This window comes from Jaculus jaculus, chromosome 1 (genome assembly GCF_020740685.1).
Source record: "Jaculus jaculus isolate mJacJac1 chromosome 1, mJacJac1.mat.Y.cur, whole genome shotgun sequence".
Classification (NCBI taxonomy): domain Eukaryota; kingdom Metazoa; phylum Chordata; class Mammalia; order Rodentia; family Dipodidae; genus Jaculus; species Jaculus jaculus.
This window is the reverse complement of record NC_059102.1, coordinates 86,765,599-86,786,166: the sequence shown is the minus strand read 5'-3', so window position 1 is coordinate 86,786,166 and position 20,568 is coordinate 86,765,599. Positions and strand designations below refer to the sequence as shown.

Here is a 20,568-nt window from a genome sequence, read left to right as displayed (position 1 = left end):
CTAAATGGGCAATCTCCTCAACACAATAAAAAGACTACTTTATATAAATGACATGGGTAGTCAGCCCTACTCTAAACTTGTATATCTTTGTTTCAAATAAAATCCAAACAACATACCACAAAGGATGAAGGCTAACTGATAAATCTTGGTTTAGGGCTTACTTCAGCTATAGGTTTTAAAATCTTAAATCCTATGAGTTTTAATTGTATAACATGATAGAGATGTCATGCCATTATTAGAAAGAGAGGGAAAAGATACATTTTTAAGAAGTCAAATCTTACTGTTGACATTTTTACTCTTGGTTTATTATTACATGATATAGAAATTATATATATATATATATATATATATATATATATATATATGCACACATATATATATTAGTAACAACATTTTCATGGGAGGAAATCTGTATTTGTAAATTCAGAAAAATTGTCTTACTTTTCCTAGCACAATTATTACAAAATAAAAAGTTTAGACCAACCTTCCCCGTTCTTATGTAATGAGACTCTAAAACTATCTACCTTAATTTTTTCTGTGTTTATGTTGACACCATTCTGGCAGCCACATCTCTTTGGAATAATATAGTGACTATTGTTTTTAGGTGCTTTCTACAATGTGATGATTTGTTTGAAAGCTTTATTTTATTTTTATGTATTAGAGAGAGAGAGAGAGAGAGAGAGAGAGAGAGAGAGAGAGAGAGAGAGAGAGAATGGGTGAGGCAGGGCCTTTGGCCATTGCAAATGAACTCCAGATGCATGTGCTGCCTCATGCATTTGGCTTACTTGGATACTGGGGACTCAAACATGGGTTCTTTGGCTTTGCAGGAAAGTACCTTAACTGCTAAGTCATCTTTCCAGTCTGATGATTTTTATCTATTGTTCATCTGATAACTGTAGTGAATTCAATGATTTAATTTAAAATGCATTAACTTTTGAAAAGTGCTGTCATTCTATATAAGTAAACTTTTTTCCCTGTTATATATATCTGAAGCATACAAGCCCATCATTTCATCAGTTAAGATTAAATAAATTATTCATACTCCTAATGTATCAATTACTCTATAGAATTAATCTATTCATCCAAGCATTAATTTATTAACTAGATCAATTTGGCATTTCAGAAAATATAAAACATGATAGAATGTTTAAAACATTTTTAACTGCCAGTGCAGTTTGATATTACACTTAAAGGCTTGCAACTATCTGACTCATTGCCATGTCAAATGAGCTGTAATTTCCCTCCTGACCTTGGACTTGGCATAGACCTAGTTCAGTGGTAAGATGACTTTACTTACAGAGTTAAGTGCCTTAGGCATCTGGAATTCCTTATGGACAAAGCTAAGTTAACTGGCTGAAGACAAACCTAAAGTCCTCATAGACAGACATTTACTACCAAATATAAAAGGGAATGTTAGACAAATGAGTTCACTATAAACTTTATTTCAGCATAGTTAGTTGGTGAATAACTGGTGAGAGAAGAAGTTATTTTCAAGTACTTAGTCAATGGTTTAAATCCCTAGAAATAAAGAAGCACCATTACATATGAGTAGGTATCATCTCCTTTACAATTAATACAAATAAAACCATATTATATTTTACTTGGTTTCACAAGATTAGCAATTGCTACTTTATCTGAGTTACTCAAAGAAACTAAATACACTATCAAAGAAATTTCACAGAAATTAGTAAAGGTGGTTGCACCGTGCTCCCCGTCCCCACCTGCCTACTGCTCAGAGCAGAGTTGCAGGCAAATGCAACTGTGAATGCACCAAAATCCCAAGGTGGGAAAATCAAGGCCTATCTGCTTTCTGTGAATCTCAGAAAAAGCACAAAGGAGAGGCCAAGAAAAGTGTTCTGCTCAGGATCTTTTGGACTTGGTTTTTGACCCAGCATTATGTATGGCTACTTGCAATCAAGGCTTTGTTTTCACCCTGTGTTGCCTCCAGTGCTTTTTCTTGTATAGTCTTCACAACAGCAGTGGCAGTGTTCTCACACGAGTTAAACAACCCTCTTCTTAAGCTCCCAATCCAATCAGAGAACACAATTAATTCCAGAAGCTGAGATGTTATACTTTATTTCATAAAATGCAAGAAATCTAATTCCTTTCACTGTTCTACCATACTAGTAACAGAATAACTATTATCTAACAGAGTTCAAAAATTATACTTGAAATTGACTTGAGAGATCATATGCTCATGGCTGAGAAATTGGTTCAGCACATTATTTCACCAGGTGGATAGCATTTACTATTACTGCTTACCATTAGACTACTAACCACACTTTAGTTACCTGCTGTGTCTCTAAGGGTATATACATTTATAACTTATAATCTTTCTCAAAGGATAAGGTAACTAAGTTGAATTCAGCTGCCTAAATCTGAAATGGAGAAATGAGAGAAGATTCATTAAATTTTTTGGCCAATTAAAAACAAGTAAGAAAGTCACAGACATCTGCTTATGGTAGGTTACAATGATAACTTACATTCTTTATCTTCCCTGTGTCTTATGATTTCCATGGAACAGTTTGCTCTCCCACTCTGATTGTAGTTTGGATAATGGGAGAATAGAAATCAAGGTTTCAGAAGGGCATTGGAATTCATTCTCATTCATTCATTTGTTCATTTATTCATATACTCTCTCTCCTTCCCATTCTCCCTCCCTCCACACTTCCATTTGGCCTAGTCTAGTCTTCTGGAAGATAAGGGAAAATGGAGCAGAATTGTATTGTGTGTATTAGACCCAATGAAGCCAGCCTAGTTCAGGCAGCAGATAGTCAACCTAGACATGTGATCAAGCTCATCCTAAATCCTCAAAGCCACTTCACCAAGTAATAATCCCTTATCTAATATTTCAATGAGGTGCAATGGTTGTGACATAGTATTATTGTGGATCTGGATAAATTATACAACTATTTGGATACCTGAAGAGCCAGGGATCAAAGGAAAAGAAAAGAACACATGGGTACTAGGATAGAAGTCATTATTTGTTAAGATAAAAGAAAAAAATCATATTAACTTAGTTTAATTATTGAAGATGACATATCTCTGAACATATCTGTTTCTATATAACAGGAGTCAAATATGTTCTAAATCCACCATAAGGGTAGATCTAGATCAGTGACTGATTTACAAATTAAGTATGACTGAGAAGATATTAAATATATATTTCATTGTTACATTTTGTTTCATGCTATACTTAATAGTTATTACTACTTAGAGTTATCTCTTCTGGTGAAAATTAAAATTTCATGAGGGATATAACTGAAAGATTTGATAATAGAGCTTTCTATTATCTCTACTGTAAGCTTGGCTTTTTGAAACATGAGGGTATAATTTGGAGAATTGTTAATAGTGAAAGAGGATCTAGATTATAAGAAAACAGTCTTAAGTACATGAGAATTTAAAGGATGGTGGAGATTATCATACTTCCTCCCAAGATCATGAGTATATGCAATCAAATTATACAGGAAGAACAGAATTCATCACAATGAATGTTTGGTTGTTTTTAGATACCAAGGGGAACTTGTGTTTATTCTACATAAAAAAGGAAGACACAGGTTAAAATTCTATTTATAAATTTGTGAATGATAAGGAGTGGAAGAAAGAGAAAGGCAAGGAAACACACAAACATATGGGATCTTCAGTACCAAAAATAATAATGCCATGGTAAAGAATGCTGAATTTGGCTGTGGAGAGACCCTTGTTATATGAGTGGCTTGAGAAATACCCACACAGGTTCCATGCTAGAATGAAATCCCTCTAACAGCAAATTTCAGACAGTTCTGAAATGACATATACTCGGAAGTCATACCCTAACTCCTCCATCCCACTGGCTAGGGTCCTGCATTGAATAAAAAGGAGCAAGTGGGCTGAGTACCACCATCATCACTCTCTGATTCCTGACACCAGATGCGATGTGGTCAGGTGATTGAAGTCTTGTTCCCATGATCTTCTCATCATGATGGTTGGAACCCTCAAACTGTGAGCCAAAATAAACCCTCTCCAGCCTTAACTTGCTTTAGTCAGCCATTTTGTTTTAGCAACAAGAAAAGTAACTGATAGTCACGTAGAATTTCCAGGAATAGCATAGTCTTAGTTTTGCTGTATAAAAGCTGTAGGTCATTAGGGTAAAATAAGCTAATTATGGTCTATTGTGGGAAGTTGTTCCCACAATGCCCTCTATAATCACAGAGTATAAGAATTTGAGGAGAACATAAATTTACCTCACAAGTCCTATTGAAGAATGGTAACAATATATACAATAAGGTATATATAAAAGTTCTTTCAGGATAAAAGTACACATTGCATTCCTAAGGAAATTGATACATTATTTAATGATGGTGGCAAACTGTGATTTGTTAGAGAATGACTAGAAATTCTTAAGAAAATAAAAATATATATCTATGTATGTATATATATATATGTATATATTCTTGATCTGTCTTTTTTTAATTTTTATTTTATTAATTAGTTTTGTACTCAGTGAATACAGTCAAGTTGGTGCCATTGCTAGGCTCATCTATATATTATATTGGTCTAAATTAAGTACCAGCTTCCAAAATATAGACAATAATAATTCCTTATATTCTTGCTATATTTGGAAATGCCATTTATCTAGTGACAGTTTTTCTTCTTCAAATTCCTAAAGATTGGATGGCATATACCTCTTCCCATTTCTTTCTTTTACTTTTTGTCCAGTCATTTATGAATTTACTGAATAAACTTTTTGCATATTGAAGAGTTAAGTATATATGTCCATAATTTAAAACTTCACATACTACTTTCCAAAACATAATAATGTATTAGAAGTATATTAAAAAATAAGACATCTATTATCTTCTGTGGTGTCTTTGTTATAAAATATTTATTTATTTGTTTATTTAAGAGAGAGAGAGAGAGAGAGAGAGAAACAGAGAAGGTGAGAATGGATGTTCCAGGGCCTCCAGCAACTGCAAATGAACTCCAGATGCATGTACCACCTTGTGCATCTGGCTTTTGTGGGTCCTGGGGAATCAAACCTGGGTCCTTAGGCTTTGCAAACAAGCATCTTAACTGCTAAACCATCTCTCCAGCGCCTTCTGTGGTATCTTAATGAAGTCCTAATAAGATGGAGCTTTAGCTGGTTAGGTGGTAAAATTGGTATTTTTGAATCTGACATAGTGTTAATGCTTGGTTATTTGCTGCATTGCAGAATTTTATTTGCTATTTAAATGTATTATATAAATTCCTCTTCAATCTCACTCAGTTAAAGATTCAAACACATTGTAACATTCATATTACTGAGACAACACAAAATTTTCCCATACATTTTGTACTAGTTTTGTGAGATACATCGTTTGGTTTATAAACCATTCAAAGTTGCTAGTTTGAGAAAGCTAGATAACAGGAACATTCCAAAGGTGTCAATTTGGCTTGACTGATGTAAGATTATTATCAGTTATATCATCATGTATTGCAGATTTATTAAGGTTTTTATGTTCAAGATTAAGAAAACAAGTGAATCATAAGTTGGAAAGGTCTATTCTTTTTATCACCATAAATATCTGCTTGATACAAAGCTGGCTTCAGAAGAAGACTGGCAAACACGCTGGTGGAGGCAATCTAAAAGACCTATCAAATATCAGAATGAACAGGCAGCACACACTAGGCTGGCATGCTGCAAGATATGCCTCTAATCATGTTTCTCTGAGTATAACATTTGCAGTGGAGACCTGCTTAGACCACAGTGTTTTCAGTAATTCAGTGAAGAGCCACTGGTTAGACTCCTACTATCTCTTAGAAACAGGGAAATGGAAATGAATGAAGCTCAGGCCCTAATGTCAAGATATCCCGCCAGGAATAGATGGTAAAACCCTATTGCTGAGGACTCCATGTACTTGGGCTTCAAGGTCACTTTTGTTGAGCGACTGAGCTAGAGGCATTTCAAATAATAAATTCTCCTTCTACATCTAACATAAAAACAATTAAATTTGCTTATTTAGTGATATGAATTCTCTATGGATTACCACACGGAGGTATATGAACACCTAGGTGGAGATGAGCATAACAAGAAAAACCTCGAAATTAATTATTATCTTCCTCACATTTCTTTCCTTCTTATAGTTTTAGAACCACAAAATGCTTTGCATAACTCCAACCCCAACCCCAGGCCACCTTTGACTCTCACTTACTTGCTGCTTAGGCAGCGTCGCAGGGAGTAGGAGGCTCCTCCACCACAGGTACGGGAACATTCACTCCATGGGCCCCAGGCATCCCAGAGGCCTTCCCGGTCCTCTTCTGAGCGTGCTGTCCTGGAGCTCTGTAAAAATGAGAGATGATCAGTCAGCATTGTGTCCCTTTTCCTGAGTTAAGTATGCATCTCTGTATGTGGGTTTGTTGTGTGTCTGTCTGATGGCCTTGCTAGAAATGAAACCCTGTATCTAATTCTTTCCAATGTAATAATGTGTATATGTGTAAGAAGAGTTTAAGATCCCTGGGCAATGACTAAAGGAGGTAAGAGACAGCACTCATGGACCAACTGGAAAATAAAGCTAGAAACAGGTGTCTAGGTTATAACATTACAGGAAGACTGACTGCACTGAAGCCACAATTTTCTTGGATTCATGAATCTAACATCTGTGCCTTTGTGAGAGATCCTGCTCACAGAGGTGTGTCTACAATGAGAAGAAGGATTTGTACATACCAGTATGGCTTTCCAAGTCTACCAAGCTGTACACAACTGACATATTTAGGAAGCAACTTCATTCTTACATCTAAAATTTTTGAATTTGAATAGCTACATGAAATAATTTTAGTGATACAGGGATTGTCTCTAGAAAAATGGATCTATTATTACTTAAAGGCTTTCTTAGAAAAATTGCATCTAATATAAGGTTGATTATCACATACAGGTCTCAGTGTGGGGTTTCACATTCTTCATGATGAAAAAATATACCATCTGTGCTACATTCAATACCACAAGCTTCAGCATTATGGTTTTTGTTTTTTCTATGAGTCCTTAAACTAAGTAACTTACCTCCCCCATGTACCTTAATTGTTCTTTCTATAAAATGGACAAAATATTAGAACTATATCATAATACACACACAAATATCTTACTTAGGGGATTAGCTAAATGAATGTAGTCCAAGGCTTGCGCCAGAGAAAAGCGTTAATTTTGTGATTTTTTTTTTTTTTGTAGCAAGGGGATCCTATATAAGTCAGTTGTGATGGGTCAACTGACTAAGCCTTGCAACTTTTAAGACTTGTACAAATGACAGTAAAAGCATTTATTGACATATTTGGACTCTGAGAGGCTACAGGAAGGACCTTGAAAATGTAAATGTAATACTGTTGAATGCAGTTGAGTCACTGTTCTCTTAAGTATTGTCTCCCTAAAATTCCTGACTTTCATATAGTACCACCTTGCAGCCAATGTCTCATTGGTCATGTGAGATGTGGACCTGGAGTGGCAAAGCTTGGATGGAAGAATGCTACAGTATCCCTAGTCCATGTCCTTCTTCAGCCAGCCTTTCTTACTTGGTGCCACAAGGAGTCCTCTGAGAAAGAAAAGATTCTTTGCCAATGAACTACACACATTAAAGTCCCATTAAATTAATTTCCAGGTTTGAAAAAGTTTACTGCATATCTGAGGATACCCATTGTGTTTGCTTTGTGTGATTCAAAGATGACACTCTCGTGCTGGCCTTATGGCAGAGGCCTGAATTCCAGCCACTCAGGAGGCTGAGCAAGAGCATCAGAAGTTCAAGTCCTGTCTGGGTTGCAGAGTGAGTTGAAGCCCAGCCTGAGTGACTTACTGAGACCCCACCTCTAAAGAAAAATAAGTAAAAGGAGTATTTGGGATATAACTTTCTGAAGGTGCTAAGTTCCAACAAAACAAAACAAAAACACAGATTGAACTGTTGAGATAGGAACAGTATTTTCCTGAAGTTTTTATTTGTGTGACAAATACATGTATTTTGGATGATACAGGTTTTCTTATCCAGATTCAACATGACTGGAGTGGAAGCAGTATCAGGAAAGCCATGTTTCACATGGTAATTGAAAAGAGTAAGATGAGTGATGACAAACTTTGATGATATTCAATTATTATAACTGTAAAAAATTCCCACGTGTAACATTCACATGTGAGCCGCATTTACATGTGAGATAAGAACCTTAGAATGTCAAATTCTTGGAGAAATTTCCCTCTGGCTGTTCTCTGGGAAAGATATTTAGAAAACAATGTATGGTTATGAGTTTATTTTTCTACAAACACAACTGGTTTCAGATTCTGTGCTTAAGTTTGCTCAGTGTGAAAAGGCTCTATATCCCAAACATCTTACCTCATCACAAGTTACAAGTTTCAGCACATTAGACAAAGTAAGTGCCCACATTTCTCTGAGAGATCTCACACTAACTTAGAGACAAGGCATAGATCTATTTCTCAAAGTGAAACAACTCCAAGTTTTCTTTTAGTAACTGGGATAAGCATATTTCATTTCAATTGAACCCATGTTTAATGTTAGGGAAAGTGATTTTCCCCCTTTTCAATTGCCAGATTTTTACATCTAGAACTAAAAACATTTGAGCCATTCCTTGAGGAACATTTAAAATCTAAAATATTTGCTTATTACAGTATTTAAGATAGTTTTCAATATAAACAACTTTTTTTGTGTGTTTGGTACTAGTAGAAATCTTGTTTATTTCTGCATTACTTTTGAATGTGAAGTTCCTTTTTGACTTTACAATGGCATTCTGTAGCCTAATGTTTTGAGTCTGTGTGGATCAAACTATTATAGAACGTACACAAAATGGAACCCTATGAATGTAAGTATATAAACATCCCCCCAAAATATATTTTCACATAGATATATACAGAAATATCATCCCCATAGCAAAATATGGCTTTTCCTTCGAGAACTTGAACCACCTAGATAATCCAGATTGCAAAATTCTATTCTTTCCACTTGACTTTGAAGTAATTCTATCGTTAGAGAAAGGCCTGCTCTCTGGCCCTTCCAGCTTTAGTTTGGTCCTGAGGGTTGTGTGGAACAGGAGATTTGCCCTTGATGAGTCAGAAATGTTTATAGATGAGAGGAGATGGCTCTAGATTGTGCAAAGAGTGAAGAAACCAAATTGTATGCTGTTCTTGTATGTGTGTATGTCGGGCTGGGCCACTTGTGTAATGTGTGGGTATAGGTATGTATGGAGGACAGACAAGAGCCTTAGGTGTCATTCCTTAGGCTCTTTCCATATTTTCTGAGACAGAGTTTCTCACTGGCCTGGAACTTGCCTAATTAGACTAGACTGGCTGGTCAGAGAACCCCAAGACCTGCTTATTCTTGCTTCCAAACACTGATATTATAATCACACACACCATAATGGGTCCTGGAGATTTAACTCAGGATTTTATGATTGCAAGTCAAGCTCTTTACTTACTGAGCTACCTCCCCATCCCCAGGAAACCAATTTTTGTCATGGACTCAAACTGAGGATCCAACTTTAAGGTCTTATTTTTCATGGGAGGCTAATGCAAAGGCCGTTTTCTTTGCTTTCCAGCTAACAGTTATCCCAAGACTTAGTTTAGTCCTCTGTTTTACTTCACTCTGAGATATTAAAGTAAAATTTCTTTTCTAAAATATTTTATTTTTATTTCTTTATTTATTAGAGAGAGAGAGAAAGAGAGAGAGAGAGAGAGGGAGGGAGGGAGGGAGGGAGGGAGAGAGAGAGAGAGAGAGAGAGAGAGAGAGAGAGAGAGAGAGAGAGAGAGGTTGAATGAGAAAATCAGGGTCTCCAGCTGCTACAAACAAACTCCAGACTCATGTGCTACACCTTGTGCATCTGGCTTATGTGGGTCCCGGGGAATAGAAACCTGGGTCCTTTGGCTTTGTAGACAAGTACCTTAACCACTAAGCAATCTCTCTAGCCCTAAAAAAGAATTTCCAAGGTGCAGATTTAGAATTGCATCTTTATGGAAAACCAAAGCTTAGAGAAAAATAAGGAATAGAAAATAGGTTGTCTAACAGTAATGTTGTTTGCTTCTGAAACTAACAAAAAAAAATCTAGGTATTCTACACAAATAAATACTTCAGTAGTAATGTCGCATGAGATTACGGTCATAACTATTAATGCAGGTGACTTAGGACTGGGTATTTCATTGTCAATGTTTCACCAGAATAGTTATCAAAAAAGTCAACATGTTCATTGTCAAACACAAGTATGCTCATAAACACACACACAAAATAAAGGGTATCTGGCATCCAACTTGATGAAAAGGACCACTGTAAATCATTTCTTATCATAGTATTTATTTTATTTTATTGGATTAGCAAGAGTGGACAATTAGCACCTGTTTGTGAAAACCCAGCAAGTATCAAGAGAAGGCCTGGATTCTTGTTCCAGAATCTTATAAAACATCATCATATTTCTTGAGTTATTGAAATTAGAAAATATTCTAGCCATTTCTAGGCCTTTGATGCCACATACTGATTTTTAAAAATATTCTATTTACTTATTTAAGAGAGAGAGGGAGAGAAAGGCAGATAGAGTGAGAAAATGGGCATGTCAGAGCCTCTAGCCACTGCAAACAAACTCCAAAGGTATGTGCCACCTTGTGAATCTGGCTTTATGTAGGTACTGGGAAATTGAATTCAGGTCCTTAGGCTTTGCAGACAAGTGCCTTAATTGCTGAGCCATCTCTCCAGCCCCTGAATGATTTTTAAATGTAGTGTTTAATGAAGACTCTTAGAACAATTGCTTTCTTTTTGGAAATCTCAGCAGTATACACCCCAACATCAGGCCAGTCAAGAGGTTCTAAAGTACAATAAATACTAAGTATATACAAACTAGACTTTCGTTGTAGATCATTATATGCTTCCTATAAATGGAAGAACTTCCTACATCCATCAACTACAGAATGATGTCATTTTCTTGTCACTACTGACTTACCTAAACATGGTTTTCATCTGATAGCTTTATGGCTAATTCCAGAACCAATTGCACCAACAAAGTCTCAGGGAAACAGCTCTAAGGTTGACAGCTACAACAGTTCTGTGCTTTGAGCAATCAAATGAAGTAATATTTGACTTGCATTTCATCATTCAGTAGACACTTAACATCAGAGTGACCTCCTATATAGCAATTTGTCTGGAAGCCTATATCATTGGAACATAGATTATCAAAGACTTAGAGTACCAGAGGATGAAGCACAAGTTATTAATAAAAAGTCTCTATACTCTATAGTTCTATTTGTTCAGTGGTAGGTAAATTGGAAAATATTTTCCCAAACATTGCATCAAGAGTTCAAACTATACAGAACAAAATGAAAATGAAAGTAGGTGGTGAGGCAATGGTTTATAGGTGTTTGTAAAATGGAAATCATAACTGTGGGCTAACCCCACAATGCACGACCCATACACCTCAACAATGAGGGGCCAATGGAGAGGGGGTAGGTCATGGATGAGCCTAATAATGCCTGCACTTGCAGAATAGAAAACTAATAAAAAAGACATAAATAAAAATAATACAATTTTTTTAAAAAATTGAAAAATTAAAATCATATAGCAGCTGAAGCTATAAGAAAAGTGGTTTGTTTTAGACATTAACAGATCCTGAAAAGCAGCAAAATGGGTTACAGAATGAATCTAAGAGGGGTGTTCACAATGTTAGATCAGCAGAAAGGTGCCCAAGCCTCTGGTTTTCCCTCCTTCCAGATAGACAGCATTTAGGTTAAGCCATGTGGACTTGTGCATGTGGCTGCACTAAATAGCTGTCACACAGCTCTAAACTAAAAAAAGGGGGGGCACTCCTCCAATGATGAGAGAACCATTTTTCCTTGGTGTGCCCATGCAAAGTATAGTAATCCATCCCCTGAAACATCCTGTCCATGTATGTATAAAGCTTTGGAAATGAATCTACAGATTCCATTTTTAGCTCTCCTACGTGCACCAGGTCTCTATAAATCTTATCTAATCCTTGGCTTCTTTAACAACTTGGAATACTGGTTCTGCTGCCAACTGTACATGGTAGGGGCTGTGATTCCTTGCTCCTGAGAGCTTACCAATATTAAGCAGTAACTGAGCTCGTGTAAAAGTCCATTAGCTTTTTGGTGTACTTTTTTAAGGAGCATGGTATATGGCTACTGAGGCATGTGCCTTCCCAAATGATATTTGTTGCTGGCTTTGCTTCGGAAATTTGAATCATCTGGTTCTTATCACAGCTGCACTGTTGGGGGATATGATGAACTGCCAAGTGACACAGTGCACGGTCTCACAGAGGCCACTGCATGAAGCCTGTCCCTTGCTACTGAGGAGAAAAAGTCAATTCTGTACAGAATGGAAACACTCTTAAGGGCAAGGGGACCTTGGGTCCCTGCCTTCTTTTTCCTTTCCTTGGACCTTGCATTTTCAAACACTCTGTTCATATTTGTTAGAACACCTATTACACGTGTGCCTGGAGGATTAGTGGTAAAAGAATACACTGGGAGGAATTAAGTACCCATGTGCCTGGGACTACGTCAGAATCTTCACAAAGCATGGTATTTAACCCTCAAGAGGAGCCAATTCCCTGTGTGAATTTTTTTTTTTTTATATTTCACCAATAATAAAATTGAGTCTCAAAGAGGTTGAACAACTTGCATCAAGGTATAGGAGAAAGAGCAGAGGCTTGGGAGGCAGATGGACCTGTCCAGTGAGATACAATTCAGCTTGACTCAGGCTTGTGTCTAGATATCTTGGAGCCAGTGTTTTCCATTTCTGAAATGGAAGCATTGATAGTGCAGTTATGGAATATTGGTGATGAATGTTTCACCTCCCTTGACATGCTGCAAGAACAACATGTACTCCCACAAGCCACACAGCTAACACCTGCTAACCCAGATCTTTCTGTATGCATCTAACCATGACCATTTCAAATTTTGATTTCTTGTTCCTTTTTTAAAAAAATTATTTTTTTATTTTCAAGCAGAGAGTGAAATAAGAGACAGTGAGAATGGACACACTGGGGCCTTTAGCTGCGGCACACAAATTCCAGACACCTGCATCACTTTGTGCATCTAGTTTTATGTGGGTACTGAGGAATTAAGCCTGTGTCATTAGGCTTTGCAGGCAAGTGCCTTAACTGCTGAGCCATCTCTCCATCCTAATTTTTTTACAGAATGTTTTTATTTTTTAATTTTTTAAATTTTTTTATTTAATCTAGAGTGAGAGAGAAAGCAGGCCTCAGCCACTACAATTGAACTCGACAATTTTGCCACCTAGAGGGCATGTGTGACCTTGAGCTTGCCTCATTTTTCTGAGTCTGGCTTACAAGAGATCTGGAGAATCGAACATGTGTCCTTAGGCTTCGTTGGCAAGTGCCTTAACCACTAAGCCATCTCTCCATCCTCCAGCCTAAATTTTAAAAAATATTTTAAAATTTCTTTCTTGTTTCTTTGTTTTTATATAGAGAGAAAGACAGAGAGAGACTGGCTCACTGTATAGGCCAAGCTGTCTTGGAACTATGTATGTAGCCTAGAATGTCTTGAATGTGTGGCAATCCTCCTGCCTCAGCCTAACAGTGCTAACAGGCATAAGACACAATGCGTGACCTCCTACTCCCTTTCAAACAACATTTAACAATGCACTAATTCATTCTGAAATCACAACAACCAATGCTACTCCTTTTATTTTTCAGAAAATATGTTGTTTTCAGCCTTCTTTCTCAACCTGGGAGTAAAAGCTTGGAGATGAAATTAAGACAACTTCATTTCTTTTTAGGAAACAAAAACCTTACTTTGCTCCATGTCAAATGTTTCAATAAGATTTGTATTTCAGAGCTATAGTAACTTGATGATTTTGTATTCTGTCCAAGGACAAGGCTGGAATACTGCTCCTCTAGCAGAGACGCTCTGGGCATGTTAGAAAAGTCCACTAGAACACATTTTACAGCCAGCTGAATTAAAACCAGCAATTGCTGATATGAACAAAGCCTAGTGTTTAGGAAATTTGCAACTGGGCATTTGGTATTTGGAAATTTCCCTAATCATTTTTGCTACTTTAAAAACACTAACCTAGTAAATAGAAATATTTAACATATTTTTTCATAATACTGATATGATGTTAATATAAATACTATTACAGTTTCTTTTTTGATAGAGATTCTAACCTAAGTTTCAATGAATATAAAAACTTGTGTTATGGGCTGGAGAGATGGCTTAGCAGTTAAGCGCTTGCCTGTGAAGTCTAAGGACTCCAGTTTGAGGATCTGTTCCCCAGGACCCACGTTAGCCAGATGCACAAGGGGAGGCACACATCTGGAGTTCATTTGCAGTGGCTGGAAGCCCTGGTGTGCCCATTCTCTCTCTCTCTCTCTCTGCCTCCTTCTCTCTGTTGCTTTCAAAGAAATAAATACAAATAAACAAAAAAAAATTTAAAAACTTGTGTTATATGTGATGTGGATATGCACAGACTGGAGGACTTGATATTTTTTACTAGACATGTCCTGTCAATCTGTTTTTTTCCCCACTACAGTAATTCGCATCATAATACTAATAACAGCCTGGCTAATGAATCTAGACAAGGAGAATAAAGACAATTTTATTTTATTTTTCCCACAGAGGTGATCCATACCCTGTAGAATTGGCAGTCATTTTTAAAACTTTTAATTTCCATATTTGTGATGACACTCATTACCTTCTTGGCACATTCCCTATAGGGATATTATGATGCTTCTGACCTATTTCTCTTTAGGTGTGAAACATTATCCATTTTACCTGGGGTTCTAACAATCAGGCTCTTCTTTCTGACTGCTGCTGCCACTGCTATTGTTTCCTCCTATACTTAGAAACAGAGAGAAATCTGCAGTGAAAAATAGTATGTAGGCCCAACACCAAGAAAAACAGTGAAGATTCACCTCCTGGGGCTTCCACACCCCTCCACTCCCCAAAGCAGGCATGTTTGAAACTCCCCCTCCAAAGGAATTCCTTCTCTGCTCTTTTTGTGAATTCCTGAGTTCCTGGTGAGCCAGCAAGAAGTTTCAGTTTCCATTTCCATCTAATCTAACTCAAGCTCTGTCCAAGCTGTGAGTCCAATCAGCCACAGAGACTTTCTACAGCACTGGCAACTTTTGCTGAAATGAATTTTCAAAACATCTGTAGAACGAAGGAAACATCTGAGGCTCTGGAAAGCACATGTTGGGGTTTGGAATCATGGAGAAAACATTCCTGATGGGGGGAAAAAATCTCATTATGTGTTCTGTGAGGAAACTGGAAAGTTAAGAGAATAGTATAGCTTAAGGGTTTGCTAAACAGAAAGTCCAAATTATAATTGCTAATAGGAAAGCTGGAAGAAATGACTAGTTATCATGTCATTATTAAGCAAGTAGTTTTTAGGTTGCAACAGAAATTCCCCAACTCCTTAAATTGGCTGTTGTGTCATCTGAGTAAAGAGAGAAAGCTGATGAAATGATTCTGAAGGAAGCTTCATGGTAAGCTGGATGGAACTCAGGTTCCAATGTTCATGGTCAGATTCTTTCTCAAGTGTGATTCCAGTATTATGGGATGGATGTTTAGAACCAAAATCTAAAGCATTCTGCTTGATTCAATATTATATTTTTCTTTTCCTGCATTCTTGTGTCCACTTTTACTCCTATTGGATTCTTTTCACTTGGAAATGAGACATAATGACATGCTCTTAATATTGTAGTAATTTTGCTTAACCTGTCAGCATTTTATGTTATATCCCTGAATTATCAATGTGCAATTAGGTAATATATGAATTAGTACAGAATTCATTGGAACAAAACTTTGTGACTCTTCAGGATTATCATTATACATAATAATTATCTTTTGAAATAAACTGCAAACCCTTTAAGGGCCAGGCTTACAACATTTTTGAATCACCTATAGTTATAATAATAAAATAATTATTATGAATGCCATTTTAAAGACAAACTAAGATTTTGAAAAAATATTCAAACCAGGCATGGTGGCACATGTCTTTAATCTCAGTAGTTGGGAGGCAGAGGTAAGTGGATCACTGTGAGTTTGGAGCTACCCTCAGACTACATACTGAATTCCAGGTTAGCCTGGGCTAGAGTGAAAGCCTATCTCAAAAACAAAAAAAAATACACACCCATAATATAAAATATACATATTCATTCAGTATTTGAGGAGATCTTTTAGAAGCTTGCCTTGTTTTAAATCTTCAATTAGTTATTTGACATTTGTCTTTCAAAATCTTATCTAGAACACAGAATGGGCACAAGAAGAAGGAGAGAACAAAGCAGTGTGAGAAATCTCTACTGAGTTAAAATTTCCTAGTGTTTTGGATTTCAGGGACTGTCTTCTGATTTTTAGCTTATGTGTGCAACCACTACTTCCCTCTTCCACACAGTAGATCAGTGCATATAGCTCAGATGAAAATACCTTTAAAAGCAATAGTTCTTTCCTTCATTCTATCTTTGCCCCTTCAATAGATAGTGTTCCACTCTTATTTTAACCTCTAGCTGCTGCTGTAGGCAGTGGCAGCATACGTAGTGGAAACAGTTTTGCAAATTTGACAATTTGGGCAGTAAATCATTCTGAGTGTTTATTCAATAGCCTTGATAATACTTTTTCATCCTGAATGTAAAGCAAACCGACCAGCCCGCTCCGTGATTCAAACATGTCCAGGATGGCTCAGCTATGGTAGAAAAGACAACCAGCAAGTTGCTGGGTGACTTGAAATGACTATTTCCCGTGTGAAGTTTACCATGTGTAACTACTCTTTATTTGCTTTTATTTCTGCCAGCCTGAACTCACTACACTACAGCCCTCTGCAGCATGACCTCCTGGATGATCCTGATGCTTTTGCATGAATGTGGTTCTTGAATCCTACACTCTTGTTTTCATTTCTACTTACTTTCCTCAGTTCAGACAGGTAAGCAATGCTTTTGGAAGGATTAATGATGTAGTGGGGATAACAAAGATAACTTTATGTTCAGTATTCTCTGTGTTGAATCAGAGAATTTATTTAAAACTAAGGCTTATCAGTCCCATTTCTGAAGGTTTTTTTTTTTTTTCTTTTCTCCTCCCACCCATTTGCAAATCCTTAATTCTGGTCGTACTATTAGTGCCTGATCTTTTGCAAGAGACCTCAAGTTCCAGCCTCTCCTCCCACCTGTGTGTCCTTCATACTGTTGCCAGCTTTCCTGCTAGAACACATGGCTAAACTGTTCACTCTTTGCTAAGAGACTTGCTATGGAATCAGTGTCTATTGCTGGTGGGATCTAATAATGGATCCCAGGTGGACTGTGAATGCTCAGAAATTCTAGGCAGTATTTTGGGCATGTGGGTATTATTACTATACCTCTGGAAAGGAGATTCATAGCTTTCATCAGGTTCTCCAAAAAAAGTTAAGAACTCTTGGGAATAGGATAAAGTCCAAATTATTGGAATGGCATACACGACCTTTTCTAACTTGACCCTAAATCAACGTTCTGGATCCATTCCTGCTGTTCTCAATCACACAGTCCTTGACACTCCAGTAATGGGGCCTTGCTTTGTAGTCATTTAAGGTGCTGCAAGGATCTCTAGCGTCTGTCCATAAGCTTGCTGCTGCCTAGATCCCCATCTTCATCTTCCACACACTTTTGGACTCGTGATTCCTCATTCTGGCCTATAATGCAGTTGTCATGCTATCATTTAGGGGAGCATCCTCTAATCTCCAGGTAGTACCAGCCTCTAATACTCCTGCAAGTTTGAAGCAAAGTTCCAGATTTGATACTGTGGTTGGGTTAATGTTTGCTAGTCACTATATTGCACATATTTGCTGATACAGCTACCAACAGAAAGAGATCATGTGCTTAAGGATCACAACAAATACATATATGCCTTTGTTTCCCCAGTGCCTTGTAGAACACTGGATATCTAAGTAATTCTAGTGAATGTTTATTTGATGAGTAAAGCAGGCAAGGCAAGGACAAGCTGTATTGTAAGTGTTCAATCCATAATCACTGTCAGCTTTCTCTCCTGTTTACATGCACTCAGGGTCTCTAAACACAGAGAGGAAAACTGCAGATAAACAAGGGAATGGAAGAGGACAAAAATAAATCTCACCTATGGGGAAGAATGATGATCACATTTCTGATTATTCATGTGTCTCTTCTTCATGCCAACTCTAAATTTACCCAAAATGTTTAAAGCTGAAAGATGATTAACCTTCCACATCTTGCCTTAGTCTATGTTAATCCACATCTTGGATGTTTGTGTGCCAAAGCACCCTCATCACCCAGTAAACAATACACAGTCCTCTGCAGTACCTGGGAAGGGCATTCATTTCAGGCAGTATGCTATAATCAGGAGAGGATGATGGGAATAGGGTGAGTGTGTGAAGGAGTCCTGGTGTAATAAAGGCAAGGACCACTAATAAAAATTTAAATGGTGTCTTAATGAGTGTAAAAATGAAATGCAGTGTAGAGTACAGAAAAATTTAAAGTTGAACAAAAATAATCAGGAAAAATTAAAAGAAATTTGACACAAGGAAAAGTTATGGATTATGGGGAAATTAATTTTATATAAGAGAGATTCAGAGAGGCAAAATATTAATGGGCTTCCCCAGTAGATAGAAACTGGATGGCATTCAGTTTTGTACCCTGATGTCTGGTTCAAGGTTTGATGCAGAGTCCAATGGCATGAGAATGTTTAGTTTTTCACTGGTTTGTTTTTGTGTATACTTTTAAGTCACAAATGTTTCAAAAAGTGTACATGGATAATATTGATGGCAAGCTTTTAAGCAAGAACTCAGATGGGCAGCAGGATGTGGTCTCTGTGGTATTTTCACTTTATCTTGACATTGCTATGAATCTATCTGAAGTCATTTAGTTTTCTTTGCCTCAGTTTAATTTGCAAGGAGGAACTTGGCCAAGATAATTTCTAAAACACATCTAAAAGTCACAGTATAAAAGTACCCTAGGATTTTAAATTAGCAATTGCACATTTATAAATTAATTTTCTGATCTATATAAAGCAACTGTGGTCTAAGCTACTCAGCAGCAAACAACCTGACGTGATACTCACCCAGCACACAGCCATGGTGGATAACCAACTGCTCTTAGATTGGCTAACAGATCTACTCAGTGGAATAGAACCCATATCTTGAACTGGGAAACAAGTCAGAATCATATCCAAAAAATGAGTTCACTCTCCAATATCAAGTTCCCACCAATTTTGGGCCACAACAGGGCCTACACCCATTAAATTCTCTCTAAACAAACAATGATACTCCATTTATCTGTTCTCCATTGGAGAATCTGCTTCTCTTTTTCAGATGGACGCAGAACCTGGGGAGAGAATTAGCCCATCACACCTTACCAGGGCCCCAGCTGAAACCATAGAGTAATTGGAGAAATGAGCAAGAGTGCTGCTTCCTTGGTGAACCTGGTATCAGCACAAAGGTGAAAGAGACAGACACAGAGAACATTCAACTCCTACCAAACTAGAGATCCAGAGACACAGAGGCTCCCAAGACCTCATCACTGAAGTAGAACTAAAACAAACCCAACATGGCTCAGGAAAATTCACAGAAGAGGGGGCAGAAAGATTGTTAGAGTCACAGATGGGACATTATGCACAAAGACATTGCCTCTTACCCCTAAGTAATGACTAGCTTCATGATGCATGACCCACAATCCCCATGGGGACAACCGGAATCCCCAGGCAGGGATGATGATAAGGATGATACAAACATGTGCTGTTGACACACTGAGTATATACATAACTAATAAAGAAAAAGGTATAAAAATAAATAAATATATTGCTTATGTAAAAAATAAAAGGGGACACACACATGGGCTTGGTTGAACTTATGGGGTGCTATAGAGATTTCTTTAAAAATAAAAGTACTACAATATTAGGTCTATCAATATTCAAGATGCTGTTATGGATGGTGGAGGAGGAGGAAAAAAGAGGCAGGTATCTAGTGAGAGGAGCTGTTTACAAAGATTCAGGTCACCTGTCACCTCCACAAGACTGTGCACTGGGAGTTAGCCCTGGCTGCCAACCAGAGGAAACAAGATTGCATCTCTCTTCTATTTGCCCTTGACTGGCAGGTGCCATTGGCAGTAATTAATTAGATGAAACCCAAGAGTGAGAACCAGTAAGCTTCATGTGATGTGACAATTAACATAAGGGTGAAAAACCCCAAAATATTTAGTTATTGTCTTTTTGAGAGTAGATTTGTTTATATATCACAGTAAGGGCATCATCTTCTAATGAATCCATTTATAAATTATTGCCTTAAAGCATTTCTTGATTTGATTATCAAAAAATGTTAGTATATGAGTGAGTGGTGAGCAGTACAATTGCTAAATGAAATTCAAGTAGAGGTAATCTTAGGGCTTCATGCTTAAAATTATCTTATGAAAAAGTGATTCCTGAAACTGAGAATTTCTATTTATATCTCCCTTATTTTCCATGCATGCAATTCTCTGTATTTAGAATTGATTACAAATTCTATGATGATCTCTGAAGAACAAAAAGAAATGTTAAATTATATGCCATACTTTTTATTAGTAAAGGCATACTAGGTGATTCTATTAAAATCAACAAATCCATGTAGGCAAATGTTACTC

At 37.0% G+C, this 20,568-nt stretch overlaps 1 protein-coding gene across 2 annotated transcripts in view; it reads right to left on the bottom strand.

Annotated features, from left to right (window-relative positions):
- The window catches only part of Adamtsl1 (ADAMTS like 1), a 403,127-nt gene that overhangs the window by 364,356 nt on the left and 18,203 nt on the right, over positions 1–20,568 (bottom strand). For both annotated transcript variants that reach the window (XM_045150329.1, XM_004658427.2), the window contains exon 2: positions 6,171–6,298. In XM_045150329.1, the coding sequence (XP_045006264.1) occupies positions 6,171–6,298 (128 nt within the window). The remainder of the gene's footprint in view (positions 1–6,170; positions 6,299–20,568) is intronic.